The sequence below is a fragment of the Vitis vinifera genome, chromosome 17 (genome assembly GCF_030704535.1).
Source record: "Vitis vinifera cultivar Pinot Noir 40024 chromosome 17, ASM3070453v1".
Lineage (NCBI taxonomy): Eukaryota > Viridiplantae > Streptophyta > Magnoliopsida > Vitales > Vitaceae > Vitis > Vitis vinifera.
Window position 1 is genome coordinate 14,863,911 of NC_081821.1, and position 21,882 is coordinate 14,885,792.

The window sequence follows — 21,882 nt, forward strand, 5'->3', positions numbered from 1 at the left end:
TAAAAAAACAAAAAAATGGGAATGTTGGGTTGTAAACTAGCTAATACACCAATTGATCCTAATAGGAAATTGGGGCAAATAGAGTTAAACTCAAGAGTGGATAAAGGACACTATCAACATTTGGTGGGCAAACTGATATATTTATCACATACATGTCCTGATATAGTGTTTGCAGTTAGTATGGTCATCCAGTTTAGAAACTTGTATTGAAGAATGTTTTGAAGTCGTATATCAAATTCTGAAGTATCTTAAAGGAAGCCCAAGGAAAGGATTGTTGTTCGAGAAAAAGGGGCATATGCAGATTGAGGCATATATTGATGTTGATTAGGCAGGAGATAACAAGAATAGAAGATAAACTTTAGGTTATTATACCTTTGTTGGAAGGAACTTCGTAACTTGGAGAAGCAAGAAACAAAATGTTGTTGCTTGAAGTAGTGTAGAAGCTAAGTTTCGGGTCATTGCTCGTGGAATTTGTGAACTCATTTGGTTGAGGAGGATATTAGAGGAATTGAGGATTCCTTATGAGAAACCTATGAAATTATACTGTGACAATAAGGCAATGAGGAACATAGGCCACAATCCAATTCAATATCATAGAACTAAGCATGTTGAAGTAGATCATCATTTCATTAAGGAAAAACTTGAGGGGGTACTAGTCTTTATGCCATATGTTCCTACAGAAAAATAGCTAGCAAATATCCTAACTAAAGGCCTTTAAAAGCAGCCTCTTGAAGTTCTAGTAAACAAGATGGGACTATTAAACATCTTCAAACCACCTTGAGGAGGGGGGTGGGGTGTGGAAAATCATAAAATATGTGAGATTTTATTTAGTGGGGTAAATTAGGGGATAGAATCAGCTGTGTCAATGTTTCTAATTTAGTTTTATTTTATTTTTTCTGATTTGAGGTATTAATTATTTGCACAATTGCATCTTTTATTTTCTTCCTTTTGCATATACTCAAGAGTAGTCCTATATATATGTTGTAATCCTAAACTTCAAAGATATAGAGGAACAATTTTTTTCTTTAAAAATTTCAATTTATATCTAAGTAGTCAAGCCCGTATGTTTGAGTGTTTCCCTTTGTTACAAATCTTGCCTTGTACTTCTCCAATGTACCATCAATTCTACATTTAATAATGAAAATCCATTTGCACCCAACTGTTCTTTTCCCCTTTGGTAGACTCACCATCTCCCACACATTGTTTTTTTCCAAGGTCCTCATTTTGTTTTTCATAGCTTCCTTCCATGGTTCTATGCTCATGGCTGCTTGAACATTTTTGGAATTTCATGGTTGGCTAATATAGGCATATGTGAGAATAATTGTACATTGATTTGAGGAAAACTTGTACATCTTATAGACAGCTACACAATGAAAAAAGGAAACAAATTAACTCCTAGAAATTTGTCCCAAAAATCATGGGAATTCTAATTCTAACTTTCCTAATTTCAATTTTTATATACAATTATTGACTTTCCTATTAAGAGGCTAAATATCAGCCATTATTCCCTATTAAATAAGGGTCATAAAGGCTAACTAGTCAAGCTCCCTCCTCAAGATGGTGAATAGATGTTTTCTATTCCTAGCTTGGTAGTAATCATCTGAAAAATCTGACTTAAGAGTCCCCTAGTCAAAATATCCACCAACTATCTTTCTATTGAAACATAAAGAGTACAAATCAGGTCATTATCTAGCTTCTCTTTAATGAAGTGTCTATCAATCTCTACATGCTTTGTTCGATCATGTTAGATGGAATTAGGGGCAATGTCAAAAGCCAACTTGTTATCATAGTAAAACTTCATTGTTCCTTCCCATTTAATCTTGAGATCATCAAGAATGATTTTAATCAAAGTCCACATATTCCTTGTGCCATAGCCTTGAATTCTACCTTTACACTTGACTTGGCCACAACACCTTGCCTTTTGCTTTTCCAAGTAACTAGGTTTCCTCCTAGCCATGTGCAATAACCTAAGGTAGATCTTTGTTTTACAATTGATTACGCCTAAAATGCATCAATATATTCTTCCAAATTTAGGTTCCATATTCCTCTTAAATAGAATGCCTTCTCCAAAAGTGAGTGTCAAATATTTGAGAATCCTGTAGATTGCCTCTAGATGGCTATTTTTTGGTGAATGCGTGAACTGGATGATCACACTCACAGCATAGGCTATATCAAGCCTAGTGTGTGACAAGTAAATCAATGTTCCCACTAGTCTTTGGTACATACCTCAATCAACTGTTGCCTCATCCTTGTCATCCACAAGCCTATGATTCTGTTCAATGGGAGCATTGGCTGGCTTACACCCCAACATCCTGGTTTCCTTTAGGAGATCTAGGACATTTTTTTGTTGTGAAATAAAGATGCCCTTATTCAAATGAGTGACCTCAATACCCAAGAAGTACCTCAGCCTCCCTAGATCTTTAATATCAATTTCTGCTACATGATATTTGTTAAGCCATTTAATTTCTTCTAAATCATCCCTAGTCACAACCATATCATCCACATAAATGATTAAAACCTGACCTTTCCAGATGTTGAGTGCTTGATAAAGAGAGTATGATCTCATTGACTTTGTCGGTACTTCATTCTCCGCATAACTTTAGCAAATCTCTCACACCATCCCCTATAAGATTGCTTATGCCCATATAGCACCTTCTTTGGTCTACACATAGAATCACCGCTGAAGTTGCCATCAAATCCTAGTGGAGAGCCTCCATGTAAACTTCCTCTTCTAAATCACCATGTAAGAAGACATTTTTAACATCAAATTGCTGCAAAGACCAACCAAAGTTAGTAGCCAAAGATAATAAGACTCGAACAATGTTCATCTTTGCCACTGGTACAAAGGTTTCTTGGTGATCCCACTTCATAAGTCTTAAGTATACCCTTTAGCTACTAATCTAGCTTTGTATCTTTTCAGAGTCCCATCAGCTTTGTACTTCTCAATGAATACCCACTTACATCGAACTAGTCTTTTCCCTTTAGGAAGTCTTACAACCTCCCATGTTTGATTTTTCTCAAGTGCTCTCATATCCTCACTCATGGTATTTCTCCATTTCTCATCCCTAAGTGCCTCTTGAACTGTTTTTAGGATTTCTAAGGGACATAGGTGACTAAGTAAGGCTTTATGCGAGGGTGACAGTTTATCAAAGGAGACAAAATTAGACATAGGGTATTGGGCTCATGTTTGGGTGCCTTCTCTAATGGCAATAGGCAAATTTAGATTGTTACAAACAAGTTCATCCACATGCTCTTCCACAAGCTGGTCAATGTGTGGTGAAGGATTAGAAGAGGGAAAGAATTCAGTACCTATTATGGGATCCACTGATTAGACCTATTGGTGCTTAGAGTGAGATGACTTCCTTGAATAGACTTGCAATGGTGCAGTGATAGTATTGTCAGGTATTTTTTCTTCCAATGGTGGCTCAAAGATACCAAGTGGGTGAAGGGCATAGAAGAGGTCATGGGTAAGTCAAGATAAAGCCAAGTGACCCTAGCGCAAGCATCTATGAATGATACAAACCATCTAGTACCCGAAATATTTGGAATTCTTGAAGGACTTCATACATCAGTATGGAAATCAAAGTAAATGGATAAAAAGACTTTTTTGATATTCAATGGAAATGAGGTTTGATGGTGTTTAGCCAACTCACAGACTTCACAATGGAATGCACTAACATTTAAGTTTTCAAACAGGGGAGGAAACATTTTTTTCAGGAAAAAAAAAGGGTGGATGCATGGCCAAATCTATTCCTTATTTGATGAAATTCAGAGAGGTCGGAGAATGGCAACCTATTACTATTTCCACAACAAGCTTCAAGAAGGTAGAGTTCCTCCTGTTCTTTAGCAGGCCTAATCATCTTTACCCATAGCTTGACCCTAAAATACACAATGAGTCAGGAAGAATGTTACTTCACATTTTAAATCTTTGGTAATTTGATGGACCCATAGAAGGTTAGCAGATAATCTTGGGACATGTAATATTGATTTTAATGATAGAGTGGGTGACAAATATATTTTGCCTTAACTAGCCATTGTGGCCAATGTACCATTAGCAACTTTAATCTTCCTATTTCCAAAACATGGATGAAGAGAGTGGAAAGAGTTTTTCATAGGGTAAGTAGCACTTGAGTCAATGACCCAAGCACTTGGAAAACAATTTTCTGAGCGTGCAAGGGAGCACGAGGCACTAGGATTATCAAATGATGCAAGAAAGATGCAAGAAAGCTTCTAAGCTGATTTATCTCATCTTTTTTGAATTGGCCAATCTTGGAGTTGTTTGATCCTTTCTTCTTTGGGCTGATTTCTTCAAAGTGAGCAACATATGTCTATCTGCCTCACTACCTATTCTCAAGTTGTCACATACTTGCTGAAATTATTTTTCACCTCAAAATCAGCCATTAATGCTTCACATACCTGCTCGTTACTCATCTTAAAGCTTTCTAACAAGGTTGGATACAAAAGAATTTAGGGTTGTTTTTCAAATCGGGGTGTTTCGTTGTCACTAACAGAAAAATACCAGCAGTTGCAGAACTTCTTTAATCCGAACGATTATTCCGAAAAACACCTAAAGCTTTGATACCATGTAGGCATATGTGAGAATAATCGTATATTGATTTGAGGAAAATTTGTATATCTTATAGACGGCTATGAAGTAAAAAATGGAAACAAATTAACTCCTAGAAGTCTATCCCAAAAATCATGGGAATTTTAATTCTAACTTCCTAATTTAAATTGCTATATACAACTATTGACTTTCCTATTAAGAGGCCAAATACCAGCCATTATTTCCCTACTAAATAACGGTCATAAAGGCTGATCAGTCAATAGCTAATTCAGTGATGAAGGCATGGAATTGGGGTGAAAGTTTTTGTAAAGACATAAACTAAGAAAGAGGGTGAGCAATGCAAGACCGAGTCCCTTTTCTAAGTGCAATAGGCAAATCTAAGTCATCAAAATCTGGTTATCTCCTTCAAAACCTGTTTCAAAGTCAAAGATTGGATCATTTAAAGCAACAGCAGGCCGCCTTTCTTTGGAATACACATTGAGGATAGGTGGCTTAGAACTCTTGATTTTTGTAGGAATTTCAGTGTTGAAATAAATTTTAGACATTTTTTCACAATAATGATTCAACTAAGCAATAGGGGTAGGGATAGAAATAGAGAGGAATGTTTTTAGTGTTGGGATTTTATTTCTCCTACATCTTCGGTAATAAACCGAAGACGTGATTGGAATGTGGTCCACATCATTACATCAATTTAGGAATGAGGATTCATGCTCCAAACCATGTTCGCATCACTACCCCATGTTCTGTGCACGTTCCAGGTAGACTCAGTGATGGAGAGAGTCTTTTAAAACGAGGCAGAACACTAACGGGAGGGTACCCTAAGCCTGCAATCTCTTTTCAGTTTTCAAAAACACCATCTAAGTGGAGATTGTGAAGGTTTAGAAGCACCTGAAACCCGAAATTAGCAAAACCCATTTTAACCTGTAGAATGGCAATGGCGGGAGGTATGTTTTCCGATCAGTTTATAATTCCGTTTATGATCTAATTGCTATTTAATGTTTTTTTATAGCATGTTTAGATATAAAGATTACAGTTTGATACCATTCTCCCACTTGGTTCATATATTCCATCATTCATCATAGCAAGAAACAAAATACATGAATCATGGTGATAGGTCCTCTAATATCGAGTATTATCTTCCATGTATCACAATGCATCATGTTTCTTAAACACTAGCCGATATGGCTTAATGAATAAACCTTATGTTTATTCTAGGTCCAAATATTAATGATATTTCTCAATAAATGAATAAAAGTGTACACAAAGAAAATCAAATATGAGAAAACATCACAAATAGAGTTTCATTGAAAATAACATTCATTCTTACAACGAAAATCACATAAAGGAACCAAGTCCCAATCTATTTACATGATCCTTAAATTTCAACGGTGGCATGCCTTTAGTCAAAGGATTAGCAATCATCAATTCAGTGCTAACGTGTTCAATAACCACTGTTTTCTCTTTAACACGTTCTCTTAGGGCTAAATACTTGATGTCGATGTGCTTGTTTCGACTACTACTTTTATTGTTCTTAGCCATAAAAACTGCAGCTGAATTGTCACAATATATCTTCAATGGCCTAGAAATTGAATCCACAACTCTAAGCCCAGAAATGAAACTCTTTAACCATACACCATGCGAGGAAGCCTCAAAACAAGACACGAACTCAGCCTCCATAGTGGAAGTTGCAATCAAAGTTTGCTTTGCACTTCTCCAAGAAATAGCTCCACCGGCTAGCATAAAGACATATCCTAGAGTTGATTTTTGCAAATCAATACAGCCAGCGTAGTCCGAATCAGAGTAGCCAATCACTTCCAAATTATCAGTCCGTCTATACATAAGCATGTAGTCTTTGGTCCCTTGAAGGTATCTCATCACCTTCTTTGCAGCTTTCCAGTGGTCCATACCTGGATTACTCTGATATCTCCCTAACATCCCAACAGTAAATGCAATGTCAGGTCTTGTGCAGACCTGAACATACATCAAGCTTCCAACAGCAGAAGCATAAGGAATGTTCTTCATTTGTTCCCGCTCAAGATCATTCTTCGGGCACTAGTCCAAATTGAACCTATCGCCCTTCACAATGGGAGCTATACTTGGTGAACAATCTTTCATCCGAAATCTTTCTAAAACCTTGTTGATATAGGTCTCTTAAGACAAACCTAAAAGGCCTCGAAATCTGTCTCTCTGTATCTTAATGCCAATGACATAAGTAGCATCACCCATATCCTTCATATCAAAGTTTTTAGATAGAAACTGTTTCACCTCATGTAGCAAACCCTTATTATTGGTTGCAAGTAAAATGTCATCCACATACAGAACAAGGAAACATATCTTACTCCCACTGACTTTCTGATATATACATTGATCCATAATGTTCTCCACGAAACCAAATGAAGAGATAACATCATGAAACTTCAAATACCACTGACGAGATGCTTGTTTCAATTCATATATGGATTTCTTAAGCTTGCATACCAAATGCTCACCACCACTAGAGGAAAATCCTTCTGGTTGTTTCATGTAAACCTCTTCCTCTAGATTTCCATTGAGAAATGCCGTTTTCACATCCATTTGTTGCAACTCTAAGTCAAAATGTGCAAATAATGACACGAAGAGAATCTTTCTTAGATACAGGAGAAAAAGTCTCCTTGTAGTCAATTCCTTCATTTTGAGTGAATCCTTTAGCAACGAGTCTCGCTTTATATCTTTCAATGTTGCCCAATGAATCTTTCTTTGTCTTGAAGACCCATTTACATCCAATGGCTTTTGCACCATCAGGCAACTCAACAAGATTCCAGACTCCATTAGATGCCATAGAATTCATCTCATCTTTCATAGCATCATACCATAAATTAGACTCTTCGCAACTTATGGCTTGTCAAAACGTTTTAGGATCATTTTCGGCTCCAATGTCATAGTCCAATTCTTGCAGATACACAACATAATCACTAGGTATTGCTAGTTTTCTCACTCTTGTAGATCTTCTTAATATTTAATCAACATTTTCCTGAGGATCATGTTGCTCAACGGGTTGTTCAACAATTTCTGGCGAATCTTGAACAACTTGATCAGATTGTCATTAGCAATTTGTGGAGCTTCAATGATTGGTTGCCTATCACCCGTTTGAACTTGAGGGGCATTCTGAATGACAATCAATCTATCACTTGAAGTAGATGGTTGAGCATCTATATGATCTTTTTCAGAAACAATGTCCAGAAATCGATCGCTCCCACTAATCAAGTCATTCTCAAGAAACTTAGCATTTCTTGACACCACAATTCTAGTGTTGTGAGATGGACAGTAAAATCTATACCCTTTAAACATTTCGGCATATCCAATGAAATACGCACTAATGGTCCTTGGGTTTAGTTTCTTCTCTTGTGAGTTGTAAACTCTTACTTCATACGGGCATCCCCAAACGCGTATATGTCGCAAACTCGGTTTCCAACCTTTCCATAATTCAAATGGCGTCTTGGGGACAACCTTTGTTGGAACTCGGTTCAATATATACACTGTCGTTTTAAGAGCTTCAGTCCACAAGGATTCAGGAAGCTTGGACTTGCTACGCATACTCCTAACCATGTCCATTAATGTTCGGTTTCTTCTTTCAGCCACACCGTTCTGGTCTGGGGAACCAGGCATGGTGTATTGAGCAACTATCCCATGCTCTTGAAGAAACTTCGCAAAAGGACCAGGTGCTTGTCCATCCTCGGTGTATCTACCATAATATTCTCCACCTCTATCCGTTCTCACAATCTTTATTTGTTTTCCGCATTGTTTTTCTACTTTAGCCTTAAAAACTTTAAAGGCACCCAATGCTTCATTCTTGTTATGAAGCAAGTAGATATACATGTATCGTGAGTAATCGTCTATGAAAGAGATGAAGTATTTCGAACCATATGCGTCCATGTCTGGACAACAAATATCTGAATGTATGATCTCTAATATGTCTGTGCTCCTCTTGGCACCCTTCTTAGACTTGTTGGTCTGCTTTCCCTTAATGCAGTCCACACAAGTGTGAAAATCAGTAAAATCTAAAGTACTAAGTACTCCATCATTTACTAATCTCTTAATTCTCTGTATAGAGATATGTCCCAATCTCCGATGCCACAACATAGAGGAATCTTCATTCATAACACATCGTTTTGTACCAATGTGAACATGCATAGTATTATTAGTGGTATCATTTTTCAAATTGATAAAGAAAAGACCATTAGACAATGTACCATTTCCAACAAGATTAGATTTATAAAACAAACTGAAAGATGTCTCATAAAAACTAAAGGAATAACCCAAAGGTACAATTCTTGAAACTGAAATCAAATTCCTAGAGAAACTTGGAACATAAAATGTCTTTTCTAAATTTAAAATAAAACCACTACTTAAAAATAAACTGCATGTTCCAACAGCCTCCACATGTGAACGCATCTTGTTTCCTGAATAAATGCATTGCTCACTTGGCATTGGCTTCCTTAGGTTTCGCATACCCTGCAAGGTATTCGAAACATGGATTGTAGAACTAGAATCAATCCACCACGTGTTATAAATAACATCAACCATATTAGATTCATAACAAACAAATGAGATTGGTTTACCTTTCTTCTCAAGCCATTTCTGGAATTTGGTGCAACCCTTGTTCATGTGCCCCTTCTTCTTGCAGAAGAAGCACTTATTGACCTTCTTGATTCCACCTTAGGACGGTATTTTACCTTTCCCTTTCTTTTTGGCCTGATTCTGATCCTTTCCTTCCATTGTCATTAATGCATTCTCACCCAATTCCATTTTCAACTTTCCCTCCTCTTGAACACACATGGTCAGAAGCTCATTAATTGACCACTTATCTTTGTGTGTGTTGTAGGAGATTTTGAAGGGTCCATATTGTTGTGGAAGAGTGTTTAAAATGAAGTGCACAAGGAAGGAGTCAGACATTTCAACCTCAAGTATTTTCAATTGCGCCGCAATATCCCTCATTTGCATTATGTGCTCTCGCACACCACTCACATTGGTGAGCCTTAAAGATGAAAACTTCATTATCAGGGTGCTGGCAAGTGCCTTATCTGAAGTCACAAATTGTTCATCAATGGCCTTCAGTAATGCCTTGACATTGTCATGCTGATCCACAGAACCACGAATACCATCAGAGATTTTGGTCTTTATGAACATCAGACTAAGGCGATTTGATCGCTCCCATTGTTCATAAAGAGCCTTTTCTGCTGTAGTGCTGGTGTCAATAATGGTTGGTTTGTCTTTCCTGATAGCATAATCAATGTCCATACACCCCAAATGAAGGAGAATTCTCTCCTTCCAAACCTTATAGTTATCACATTTCAATTCGGGAATGTCACATGTTATATTAGAGAAATTCGCAGGTTGCATGACTGCACAAAAATTAAACATACATGCTTATAATTCAATTTTGAGACTAATAAACAAATATCATGTTTTACCTATGTAACTCATGTTCAAAAATTATGAATCTAGTAACATAAAACTTGCCTGTGGGCTAAAGTTCTAATTCAATTAGATCCATGTAAAACCTTATGATAAAACTATCAAATTATGTTTCATTTCCTAATTCTTGTGGGTAATTAAGAAATATAATTTGATATTCCACCCTAATTAATTATACAAATTTAATAAAAAATTCATCTGGGATAAAATTTTATTACATCAGATATAATTAATTACCCATAATGTCATTTTCCTATATGTGATCCTAAAACAATTAATATATAATTTTGTATAATTAAAGATGTTGTGGCTACTCCTTAATTAATTAAAATTATATGGATCACTTGACATTTAATTAATTCACAAGAAAACTTATATAAATTGCATGAAACCATAAGCAATTTTTACACAAAACTCAATATCAATGTGCAAAATTTCTGAAATTGAATAAATTATAAGCACATTAATATCTAAAATTAAAACCATAAAAGCCTTTAAGAATAAATTTAATGTGCAAATTATTTAATTTAATGTTGTATGCACAATAAACCATTAAAAATAAAAATATGTATTCAACTAACAAAAATAAATAATCTATCACATAAAATATCCATAAATTAACATATTTTAAAAAACATTAAATTTTATGATTTTTTTTTTTTTTTACATTCACTAAATCCAAATGCAGGACATGGAAATCTGTGTCATACAAGCCTTGAGGCAGAGGCTTTTTGAAGGAAAGAAATACCAGCTAAATCAACCCCTTTAAAATTAAAATAGGTTGCTACCAGGTGGACTCGAACCTATGCAATGAATGAATGAGAACAAGGCTATAACCAACTAGGCTACTGCCCCTTTTCTGATTACTTGTTTACCTATTTAAATGTTATTGACAGTCAACCCCTTTAATAAAATAAAATAAGTTTAGAGGTTGCTACTAAGAGGACTCGAACCTGTGCAATCAATGAATGTAGACAAGGTTGTGACCAACTGAGCTACTGCCCATTTTCTGATCACTTGTTTACTTATTTAAGTCTTATTGATAGTAAAAACGATAACCCCTTGTAGTCGTCCCCTACCTTCAGCCGGGTTTGTTTGCCCCATCTGCAACCCGAAATGAAACCTGACGGTTTCTAGGCATTCTAGACACCAAATTGATGATTTAAAACACCAAAATGTTAGAAATCTCGTCTCCTAATGATTTCTAACAATATTTTTCATCAAAAACTTCTAAAACCAAAACCTCCAAAATACCATAACTCGCTTGATTAAAAAATGTAGATTGTAAAATGAACAAGGCAAAGGTATACATTCTCTGATACCAACTGTAATCTTTATATCTAAACATGCTATAAAAAAACATTAAATAGCAATTAGATCATAAACGGAATTATAAACTGATCGGAAAACATACCTCCCGCCATTGCCATTCTACAGGTTAAAATGGGTTTTGCTAATTTCGGATTTCAAGTGCTTCTAAACCTTCACAATCTCCACTTAGATGGTATTTTTGAAAATTGAAAAGAGATTGCAGGCTTAGGGTACCCTCCCGTTAGTGTTTTGCCTCATTTTAAAAGACTCTCTCCATCACTAAGTCTACCTGGAACGTGCACAGAACATGGGGTAGTGATGCGAACGTGGTTTGGAGCATGAATCCTGATTCCTAAATTGATGGAATGATGTGGACCACATTCCAATCACGTCTTCGGTTTATTACCGAAGATGTAGGAGAAATAAAATCCCAACATTTAGAAGAGTATTAAATTTAGTATGGTAAGAATTATTTTACTGCTGGTCAGAGGAGTTATTCCAACCAGAATGGTAAGAATAACTTGAAGAATCCCACCACCTATTTTTCATATTACTTTTCTCCCTTTCAAGATAGGTGTTCCCATTGTATGGTTGATTTTCCACAAAGATTACATCCCTTGTAACATACTGCTTCCAAGTTGGTTGATGACTTGATGATAACACTTTTATCCCGTTGCTATGAAGGAATACCCCACAAAAATGCGGTGAAGGGCTCTAGGATCAAGTTTCCCGCTCAAGTGGCTCTAGATATGTACATAAGATATACATCCAAAAAATTTGGAGGTAATTTCCCAATACGATGAAAATTTGGAAAAAGAGTACTGATTTTTTCTATTAGGGTTTTGTAATCAAGAATCTTGGAAGGCATCCTATTTATTAAATACGAGGCTATTAAAATAGCATCCCCACATAATGTTTTGTTCGAATAGCAAGGCACAGGGAACTTCGAATAAGGGCCTATTTTTCCTTTCAAGAACCCCATTTTGTTGGGGAGTGTCTATACAAGAAGAATGATGGAAAATTCCTTAATTGTCCGGATCAATCAAACTTTGGTTTGAAGTACTCCCTCCCATTATTAGCTCAAAGGGTATCTATTTTGGTCCCAAATTAGTTTTGAATAAGATTGTGGAAGATAGAAGATATGGATGAGACTTCTGATTTAGATTTCAAAAATTAAGCACATGTAGAATGAGTACAATCATCTACAAATCTAACCAACAAAATAAAATGTTCATGTATGAAAAATACCTCTTTATCTCTCAAAAATAGGGAAAGGACTTTGAGGGGTGTTTTTTACAAAAATCACTATATATCAAAAACAAGGGAAGGACTTTGATTTCAAATAAAATGTTCATGTATCAAAAATACATCTTTGTCTCTCTAAAAATCTCTCTTTCTACTAGAATTCTCTCTCTACCCTATTTGAGTTCCCCCTGTACCAGCTTTAATTAATTTTATTTTTCTACCCTTATCTCTCTATGACTGCTAGTGATGTCAATAGCCACCACTATAAATGCAAACCTTCACCTCTACACCCTTTTTTTGGAACATGATCTAATTGTAAATCTTCTTATAAGTGTTTTTTTAAAAAAAAAAATTCATAAAAAAAATTGTTTTTTCAATTTTATATACACAAATACATCCAGTTATATATGCATATGAAGAATTTTGATAATGATAAATAAAATTTATAATGTCCTTTTTTGTAATTTATCAAAACTAAGTACTTTTTTTGTTATATAACAAATAATTTATACATTACCAAAATCATCATTAAGCAATATCAAAAAGTGCTTCCCTGGTTTATATCCACACAGCTATGTGTTACTAATAAAAATGCTACAGGCTAGAAGTGTTTTTCTAAAAAGCGCTCCCAAAAGAAACTTTACTCAAATTGCCAAAATTATAGGTTTGTATGCTTATTGGTTTAGTTACTAACTTGTAAATCATATGGTGTGTTGTTTTTCTATTTTTCCACATCATTTATTGTATCATATCATATGTTGTATGCTTTTTTACATGATGGAAAATAAATACAAAAAAATGTGTACATGCATGTAATGCATATGTATTACAAACATGAAGTGAAGAGTAATATAACTAAGTTCATGAAAGACAATAGGATTTAAAGGATTAAAATAAAACCATATAAAAACATTGAATACTAAAAAGTTTTGAAAAGTTCAATTTAACAAAATAAGAGTTTAATACATAAGTTCTACCATGAAGATAATGCGTTCCCCATGGTGATCTTTTGTTTTTCTCTTTTTTATTTTTTTATTTTTCGAAGATCAAAAAAATAAAAATTTCATGGTAATATTTACAAGGAAGTCTGTATGAAACTGCCTGCAGGTATCTCTCACCTCCAACCGTACTAGTAGTCTTCACTATGATCTTCATAGTCTCAAACAGGTACCTCATGCTCAGTTTTGAGAAATTCTGTCCAGCTGTTCCATCTGCTAGTTTTCGCCTTAGTGAAAACAATATTTTCCATGATCACTCACCACTTGATTCACTGGCATACTATCCTACTTGTTTAAATCAGTGGCATGGACACTTTTCAGGATCATCCCACTCATATTCAATGTGCCAAGGAATTCTAACGGGCCAGTTTTTCAGATGAAAGATTTTGGCTTCTTTATGTTCCTTTTTGGGTATTGGGGTAGCATATCCAAAGCCCTCAAAGCTCAAAATATACAGCCAGTTTGATTGCTTGAGCTTGATTACCAAATACTTATCCTGTGCCCCTACCTCTTCTCTCCCACCAATCTCCCTCCATAATTTCATCCAAAACTTGGGCCAAATGATGGTGAGATGCTTCCTGATGCCAGTCTTACCTAAAGTTTGTCTCACTATCTCTTAACATTGCCATAATGTGTGCAAGTTGGCTGTTAGTTTGTCCCAGCTCCTTGATCGTTCATCTTGCAGCTCCTTCTCTCCCATTATCAGCTTCAGCAATGGGAGATTAATAGAGTTCAATTAGGAGGTGATCCTAACCCTAAGATATAGAACACCTTTTTTTGTTTTAGGGATCCCTTATCCTTACAGCTTATAGCTATAATTTTCTTATTTTTCAACATATTCCTCCTTATCAAAACCACAAAAAAAGGGACATCATAATAAATAAGAAGCAATGGTTCTACCCCCAGCAAAATAAGGAAAGACAAAAATGTAGTTCATATCAACCTAACTAGACAGCCATAAGTTCAAACATGTGTACCTTTTTGATAACTTCATTTTTTATCTGATAGTTGGCAGCTTCCAAGAAGAGCTTCCCAGATAATCTCCTTGCTAACTACCACAGAAGAGAAACTAGCTGAGAAATAAATATGAGAAAGCAAAATAAAATCAAATCACAAGGATCATTGTCTTACTAAATGATATATCTTTCCCAGTGTAAGCATACTGCCACCCTGAAAAAATTAGTCAAGTCAAATCATCAAAGTAGTCACAAAAGCTGACATTGTAGCAAAAGTAACCACACCTTCAAAATTATTGACCGGAGTTCACTTGCTCCAGCTCCCAAAGCAGCAACAGCCTGCACCTTCCATTGACTGAGTCCAAATTCTAGATTACCATGACTAGTAGAAGCCTTAGAGTTTTCCCATGATTTAGAAAGAGCTCCTGATTCTTCACTACATATACAAAAAACAAGTTTTGGGTTATCAAAATATTTCACAAGGAAAAAGATCTTGTTAAGCATGCCTGGGAAATGAAATATCAGAAAACATGAAAATATAACACCAGACCCGAATTAACAATATCACCTAATAAATATGTCTAAGTGAAGAAGAATTAGCAACAGAAGAGGTACACAGAAAAACCACACATTTCTAGCCCCAATTGGTAATTCACATCAAGGCATTGCTTCAGCCTTAATAAACACTAACATGTCGTAGAAGCAAATCCAAGACTTAATTATGATACCTGAGGAATTAAAATTCAAAGTTACTGGCATATTCCTATTTGATATCAGATGGTATAAAATAAGACACTAGATAATTCATTATGTGAAACTCAGCTCAACAGAACTCAACTTAAAAGGAATTTTTAAAATCCTGCTTGCTCCAAGAAGAAGGCGAAGAGTTAAGACCAGAAAAACATATGCTAAATTGGAGTTTCCATGGTCAATAACCTATGTAAATTACTTTTCCTACAAAAATCAATTACTTTTTATAGTTATACAAAAAAAAAAACATCTAATTAGTAAAAATGACTTCATATATTAGTTTATTTCTAATTTTCCAACCCAACAATGCCTACAAACGTTAACAAGTATATAATGGTTCAATACCAAATTTTGGAACGATGGTTGCATGGTCAACTAGAACGTTAAGATAGAAGTTGCTTTCTCTAATGGGTGCCTCGGCATTATGGGGAAAGCCACTTAAGGAGATCTATCATCCGGTTGGATTGATAAGGAGATAAGGAGATAAGTTAAGGCACTTATGGCTAGTAAATTTAGAAACCCACCTCAAAGGTGTATGGATATTTCGCCTTCATTTGGGGGATGCTGACGGGTGTGGTTCATTCCTTTTGTCTGAAACTATTGCCTCTTCTTAACAGCATGGTGTCAGATAAGAAGATAGTATCAAAGAATTTTATGCCTCAAATTTAACCACCTACAGGTTGTTCAATTAGTCTATCTTAGAGAAGATATTACAAGTTTCCACAAAATAAGGGCTTCTGCTGCTACCTGGTTCATAATATTGGGTCCAAAAAAACTCTTATGGTGGCCCCCACTTGCGGCCACAAGGTATGCCATTCATAACAAGGCAGTATATCCTAATTTAGAACGTTTAAGACTTTAGAAAGATTTTCCATATTACAGAATTTTGGAATAATCAATTTGGGAAAGTGCAGCAGTAATTTAAGAAAATATTTTAATATTATCAGGAGCTAGTTGAATCCTTAATATCTTAGTATTTTAGGAGTTAGATGTCTTTTGCATTGCAGGAAAAAAGTCTAGATTGGTAACAATTTCAGTTCAGTTGCCATCTCCCACTGATATAAATAATGTATTCTCATACCCTAAAGAAGCAAAACTTTTGTATAAATAATGTACTCCCCATATATTGACAGAGTTTTAGCCTTCCATTCCACATTCTTTCAAATGCAAAAACCATGTTTGGAAGCCAAGAAAATTTCATAGAAAATATTTCTGGAGAAAAACTATAAAACTACTCTCTACACCTAACAAATCTATACATGGACTAATAATATCCAAAATTAAACTAACAAACTATTTATAGGCAATGACAACTCACTTTCACCCAATAATAACTTGCCACATCATCTAAACTAATTGTTGAAGATTATTACAGCTTGTTACAGCCGTATACACAACTGTATGTGAAGATTATTACAGCTGTGTATCTTCCACAGCTGTATATTACAGCTGAATATCTTCCACAGCTGTATATTACAGCTGTAATATATTTGAGTATATATGTGTATACAATCCCTAATTTGTAGGGATCTTTAATAGGGCAGTTTCCAATTCTTCCCTTAATTCTTTTTTTTTTTTTTCTGTTGTATATAATTGTAGTGTTGTATACTTCTAAGATATAAATGAGAAATACAATTTTTCACCACATGGTATCAACGACTTGTTTGGTGGGAAGTCCTGTATTCGAACCTCACCATCACATATTTATTTACCCAATTTCTTAAACCCGCGTGTAAGCCCAAAAATAGAGACTACAAGTGAGGGAGGGTGTTAGAGTCATTATGGGCCCAAATCTTACAAGCTTAAGTTTTTAGGAAAATTGGTTGTTCAATATGGTATCAGAGCTAAATTAGGTTCCTTGGGATTTTTCTTTTTAGCCTTCATTGTTGAGTTGTAGCACCATTTTTCCTCTTTTTTTTAACCCTAGTTTAATGGCCTTAATTGCCATTTCAAAGGCACTTCGTTATATTTTTCTCTAAAATTATTGACAACTCCAACAACATGAATCCTCCATCAATGGGAAAATTTGTCCAGAATAATTAACAAGAACACTATTTGGTGTACCTACTACAAGAAGTCGAGACACACAAGGAACTGGTGCTGGAAACGAGGTTTCAAAGGTGAACAACAAAGAACTCGGGCATATTTCACCAACTCTCATATCAATGAAAACCCTTTACAAGAGAAGGTAAAATCCGGTGGCAATAAACATACTGAGCTTAAGAAGGAAGAGATTAAGAAATTGAAGAATCTCCTAGGAACCCTTGAGAGTCCTAGTGGTGCTTGCTCTCTCACTCAGCCGGATAAGTATTCCCCCTTGAAGAATCTTAGTGTCTCAAATATGTCTTTCCTAGGCTCTTGGGTCATCAACTCGGATGCTATAGATCATATGACTCATTCCTCACAAAAGTTTAGTACCTATAGCCATGGACAAAAATGTAGGGACATTTTGCCAAAATATCGGATATCAGGAGAGGTTGAAACAAAATTGGCAACCAAAAATCGATTGAAGAAAAAATTTGGTGAAAAATCGGAAAAATCACTGAAATATCAAATTTGTACCGATAAATTGCTAATTTATCAGTATTAGAAAACACACGTTGGCAAGGTGAAAAAATTAGCGATAATTTTTTTTGAAAATATCATCATTTTATTGGCAATTAAAAAAAGCTATTTTTTTAAAAAAAAATATTTATCCATGTTTTTTAAAAATCGTCTTCTGAGTTTTTTTTAATTTATCTTTTATTTTAAATTTATATTACCCTTTTATTTTATATTATCCTTTTATTTTTAATTATTTTTCATATTTATCTTATTAATTATATTTTTTTTAAATATTATCACTTGACTTTTAAATTCTTTTTTTTTTTATATATATTTCATCATTTTAATTTCATTTAATTTTAAATGTTTTTACTTTAAAATATTAAAAAATATAAATTTATTCAAAAATTGCTAAAAAAATATTAAAAAAAATTAATGAAGTTCTAATATTTTATAAACTAAAATTAATTTGATAAGATAAATTATTAATTTAATTTTTAATAATTTTAATTATTTAAATAAATTAATGTTAATAGCAAAAAGTTGTCACCACAAATGTATAATTAAATTTTAGAAATAAAATATTTTATATAAATCGATTTAATTTTTTATTTAAAATGTAATAAAACATGTTTTAATAAAAGTAGTTTTTAATTTTTAAAATAAAGGAATACAAATTTATCAAAGGAATTTCAGATAATTTTTCTTAAAAAATTTGATAAATATCATCTTTAACCATACTTATGTCAATTACACTTACAAAATAACTTTAATGTGTATTATTACTTATTTTATCATTTTTTGAAGTTTTTCCAAGCATTTACCTGAATTTTGAACAATTTCCACCCCATCAATATTTTTGTCAAAATATCCACCGATGTTTTACCGATATTTCCGACATATCCGTAAAATCCAAATACTAATATATCCATGTTTACCGATATTTTCATCCTTACCTATAGCTCATGTCCTAGTAATAAAAAAGCCACTAGTGATGGCTCTCTAGCTACTGTGGCTAGTTAAGGGGAAGTTCACTTGAATAAATCCATGGTTTTAAAGAATATGCTACATGTACCTAAGTTTTCCACCAATCTTGTTTCCATTCATCAACTTACCAAAGAACAAAATTGTCATATGATTTTCTATCCATCTAGGAAAGACGATTGGACATGCTAGAGAAAAGGATGGTTTTTACTATCTTGAGTTACTATTTGGTCAAAATAGGACAAAGAACCAGGTATCCTTATCATTCCTTTTTGAAATCTCATCTACAATAAATGATAAGATTTGGTTTCATCATAATCAGCTTGGACATCCGTTGTTTAACGTTATTAAAATTATGCTTCCTTTATTGTTTAAAGGAATTGATGTAGAAAAATCACATTGTGATGTTTGTGAACTTGCAAAGCATCAGCATGCTTCTCTCCCAATAAGTAACCAAAGAGTTTCAATTCCTTTTGTGTTAGTTCATAGTGATATTCGGAGTCCTGCCACAATTCCTAATACTTCAGGCTCTAAATGGTTTCTCATTCACAGATGATTGCACTCGAGTAACTTGGATCTTTCTTCTCAAACAAAAATTGGATGTGAGTATTGTATTTCCCAATTTCCACAAAATGGTCAAAACTCAATTTGGAGTGGGAATCAAGAAGTTTAGATTTAATAATGTAAAGGATTACTTCAATTAAGTCTTATCTCCTTATTTTCAAAAAGAAGGTATTATCCATGAATCCTCTTACGCTAGTACTCCCCAACAAAATGGGGTTGCTAAAAGAAAAAATGGTCATCTTCTTACTGTAACAAGAGCTTTTTTGTTCCAAAAAAATGTTCCTAAATCATATTGGGGGGAAGCAATACTTACTATTGCTCGTTGTATAAATCGGTTGCTATCTAGAGTTTTGGGGTTCAAAATTCCAATAGAAATTTTTGCAAAATACTTCCCAAACTTTACAACATCTACCAGTCTTGTTCCAAAGGTTTTTGGTTGTATTTCTTTTGTCCATGTCCACACTCATAACAGAGGGAAACTAAATCCAAGAGAAATTAAGTGCATTTTAATGGGGCATTCATCTACTAAAAAGGGTTACAAATGTTATCATCCACCCACTCGACAATTTTATGTCTCTTCTGATATATCCTTTATTGAACACGAAAGCTACTTCAATCATCCTTATCTTTAGGGGGAGATATCATTCATGGAAGATACGGATTTAGGAGATTTGTTCTTCCTTGACTTGCCTCCATCTATGTTTAAACCCTCACAATCACAATCATCCATGTCTGAGCCTGTGTTTAAGCACTCACAAATTCCTAAACCAACAAGTCCACCTTCAAGCAAACAAGTTCCTAGTTCTATAAGGCGTTGTGGTTTACTCAAAGAAGAAAGCAACCATCACTGAACCTATGCAAGTCCAAGAGTTAAAACCCACCACTTCCTATGAGGTAAATGATCCATCTTTTCCTAAGATTTCTCCCAATTTTGTTGATCCTAGTGATCTAAATTTGCCCATTGCAATTAGAAAAGGCACAAGAACATGTACTCAACACCCTTTATATCCACTTTCCCTTTTTGTGTCCTATGAAAGATTGTCGTCATCTCATAGAAATTTTCTCACCAACCTAAACACCATATCTATACCTAAGACCTTGTCCGAGTCACTAAATATTAAGGAGTGGAAACAAGCTGTGAGCCAAGTTGGAAGCACTTGAAAAGAATGGGACTTTGGATGTGGTTGAGTTACCAAAAGAGAAGAGTCTAGTAGGATGCAAGTGGGTGTTCATAGTAAAGTACAAAGCGGGTGGTTCTCTTGAGAGTTACAAAGTTAGGCTTGTTGGGGCAAAGATTATACTCAAACATATGGAAGTAGACACACATCAACATTGCACATAACCCAGTACAACATGATAGAACCAAACATGTGGAAGTAGACAAACATTTTATTAAGGAAAAGTTGGATGGTGGCTTAATTTGGACACCATGTGTCCATTGGAAGTCAATTAGTCGACGTCTTAATGAAAGGATTAGTCAATGCCCAGTTCTAAGAAATCATTATCAAATTGGGAATGGATAATAAATATTCACCAACTTGAGGGGGAATGTTGAAGATTATTACAATTTGTTACAGCCATATACATAGTTGTATGTGAAGATTATTACAACTATATACACAGTTGTATATTACAACTATAATATTTATTAGTGTATATAATCCCTAATTTCTAGGGATCTCTAATAAGATAGTTTCCAATTCTTTTCATTTCTTCTTTTTTGTTGTTGTATATAATTTTAGGGTAGTATACTTTCAAGATATGAATGAGAAATATAATTTTCTCCACACTAATCCTAAGAGAATCTAAGTAACTGAAAACAACAGTTCTAACAACATTTATTACAAGTCTCATAACATTTTGATACCATAATTACAATTCAATACCAATCCAATTAAGAAACTTCTTTTTGCTTTAGCTTTCAATGTCGAAATTGCAAATTTGATGCCTCTTGATATATCTTGATACCAAAATTGGTATATCTTCATTTTCAAATGCAAATCCACATGTCGAAATGGTGCATGATCTCTTCCAATGAGTTTGAGCTCTTATTAAAATACAGTTTGATAGCATCCGATAAATCTCAAACCATATTCTCTAATCGTCCAGTATCAAAATAAACATTTGATAAAGCCATTGTTGCTTCCTAGATCACTAGTAAGTTTAATGTTGGGCTTTGTGGAGCCTAGTTTTGTTTGATCCGGTTTGGCGACCCGACCCGAATAATATTGCATAGCTTTTTAATGGGAGATTTACTAAGGCTTGTTGGGCTCATTTAGCCCATTGTGAAACCACCTTTTGTAATTAGGGTTTTTTAGTATGGTGTGGTTGTCATGTTATATATAGAGAGAAAATATTGTAGCCGCTGAGGTGGTACCCTGTATTCTTCCCTGATAATAGTGATATCCCTGTAACTCCGTGAACGTAGGCATATTGCCGAACCACGTAAATACTGTCTTGTGCGTGTGATTGTTTTTCTTTGGCGTGTGTTTTTCTCTATTTTTGTTTC

The 21,882-nt window shown here is 34.4% G+C and overlaps 1 protein-coding gene across 2 annotated transcripts in view; it reads right to left on the minus strand.

The window, feature by feature from the left end:
* The window catches only part of LOC100243690 (uncharacterized), a 51,602-nt gene that overhangs the window by 11,822 nt on the left and 17,898 nt on the right, over positions 1-21,882 (minus strand). For both annotated transcript variants that reach the window (XM_002262987.5, XM_059734151.1), the window contains exons 6-8: positions 14,817-14,967; positions 14,707-14,745; positions 14,553-14,627 (exon numbers count right to left, since the gene is read on the minus strand). In XM_002262987.5, the coding sequence (XP_002263023.2) occupies positions 14,553-14,627; positions 14,707-14,745; positions 14,817-14,967 (265 nt within the window). The remainder of the gene's footprint in view (positions 1-14,552; positions 14,628-14,706; positions 14,746-14,816; positions 14,968-21,882) is intronic.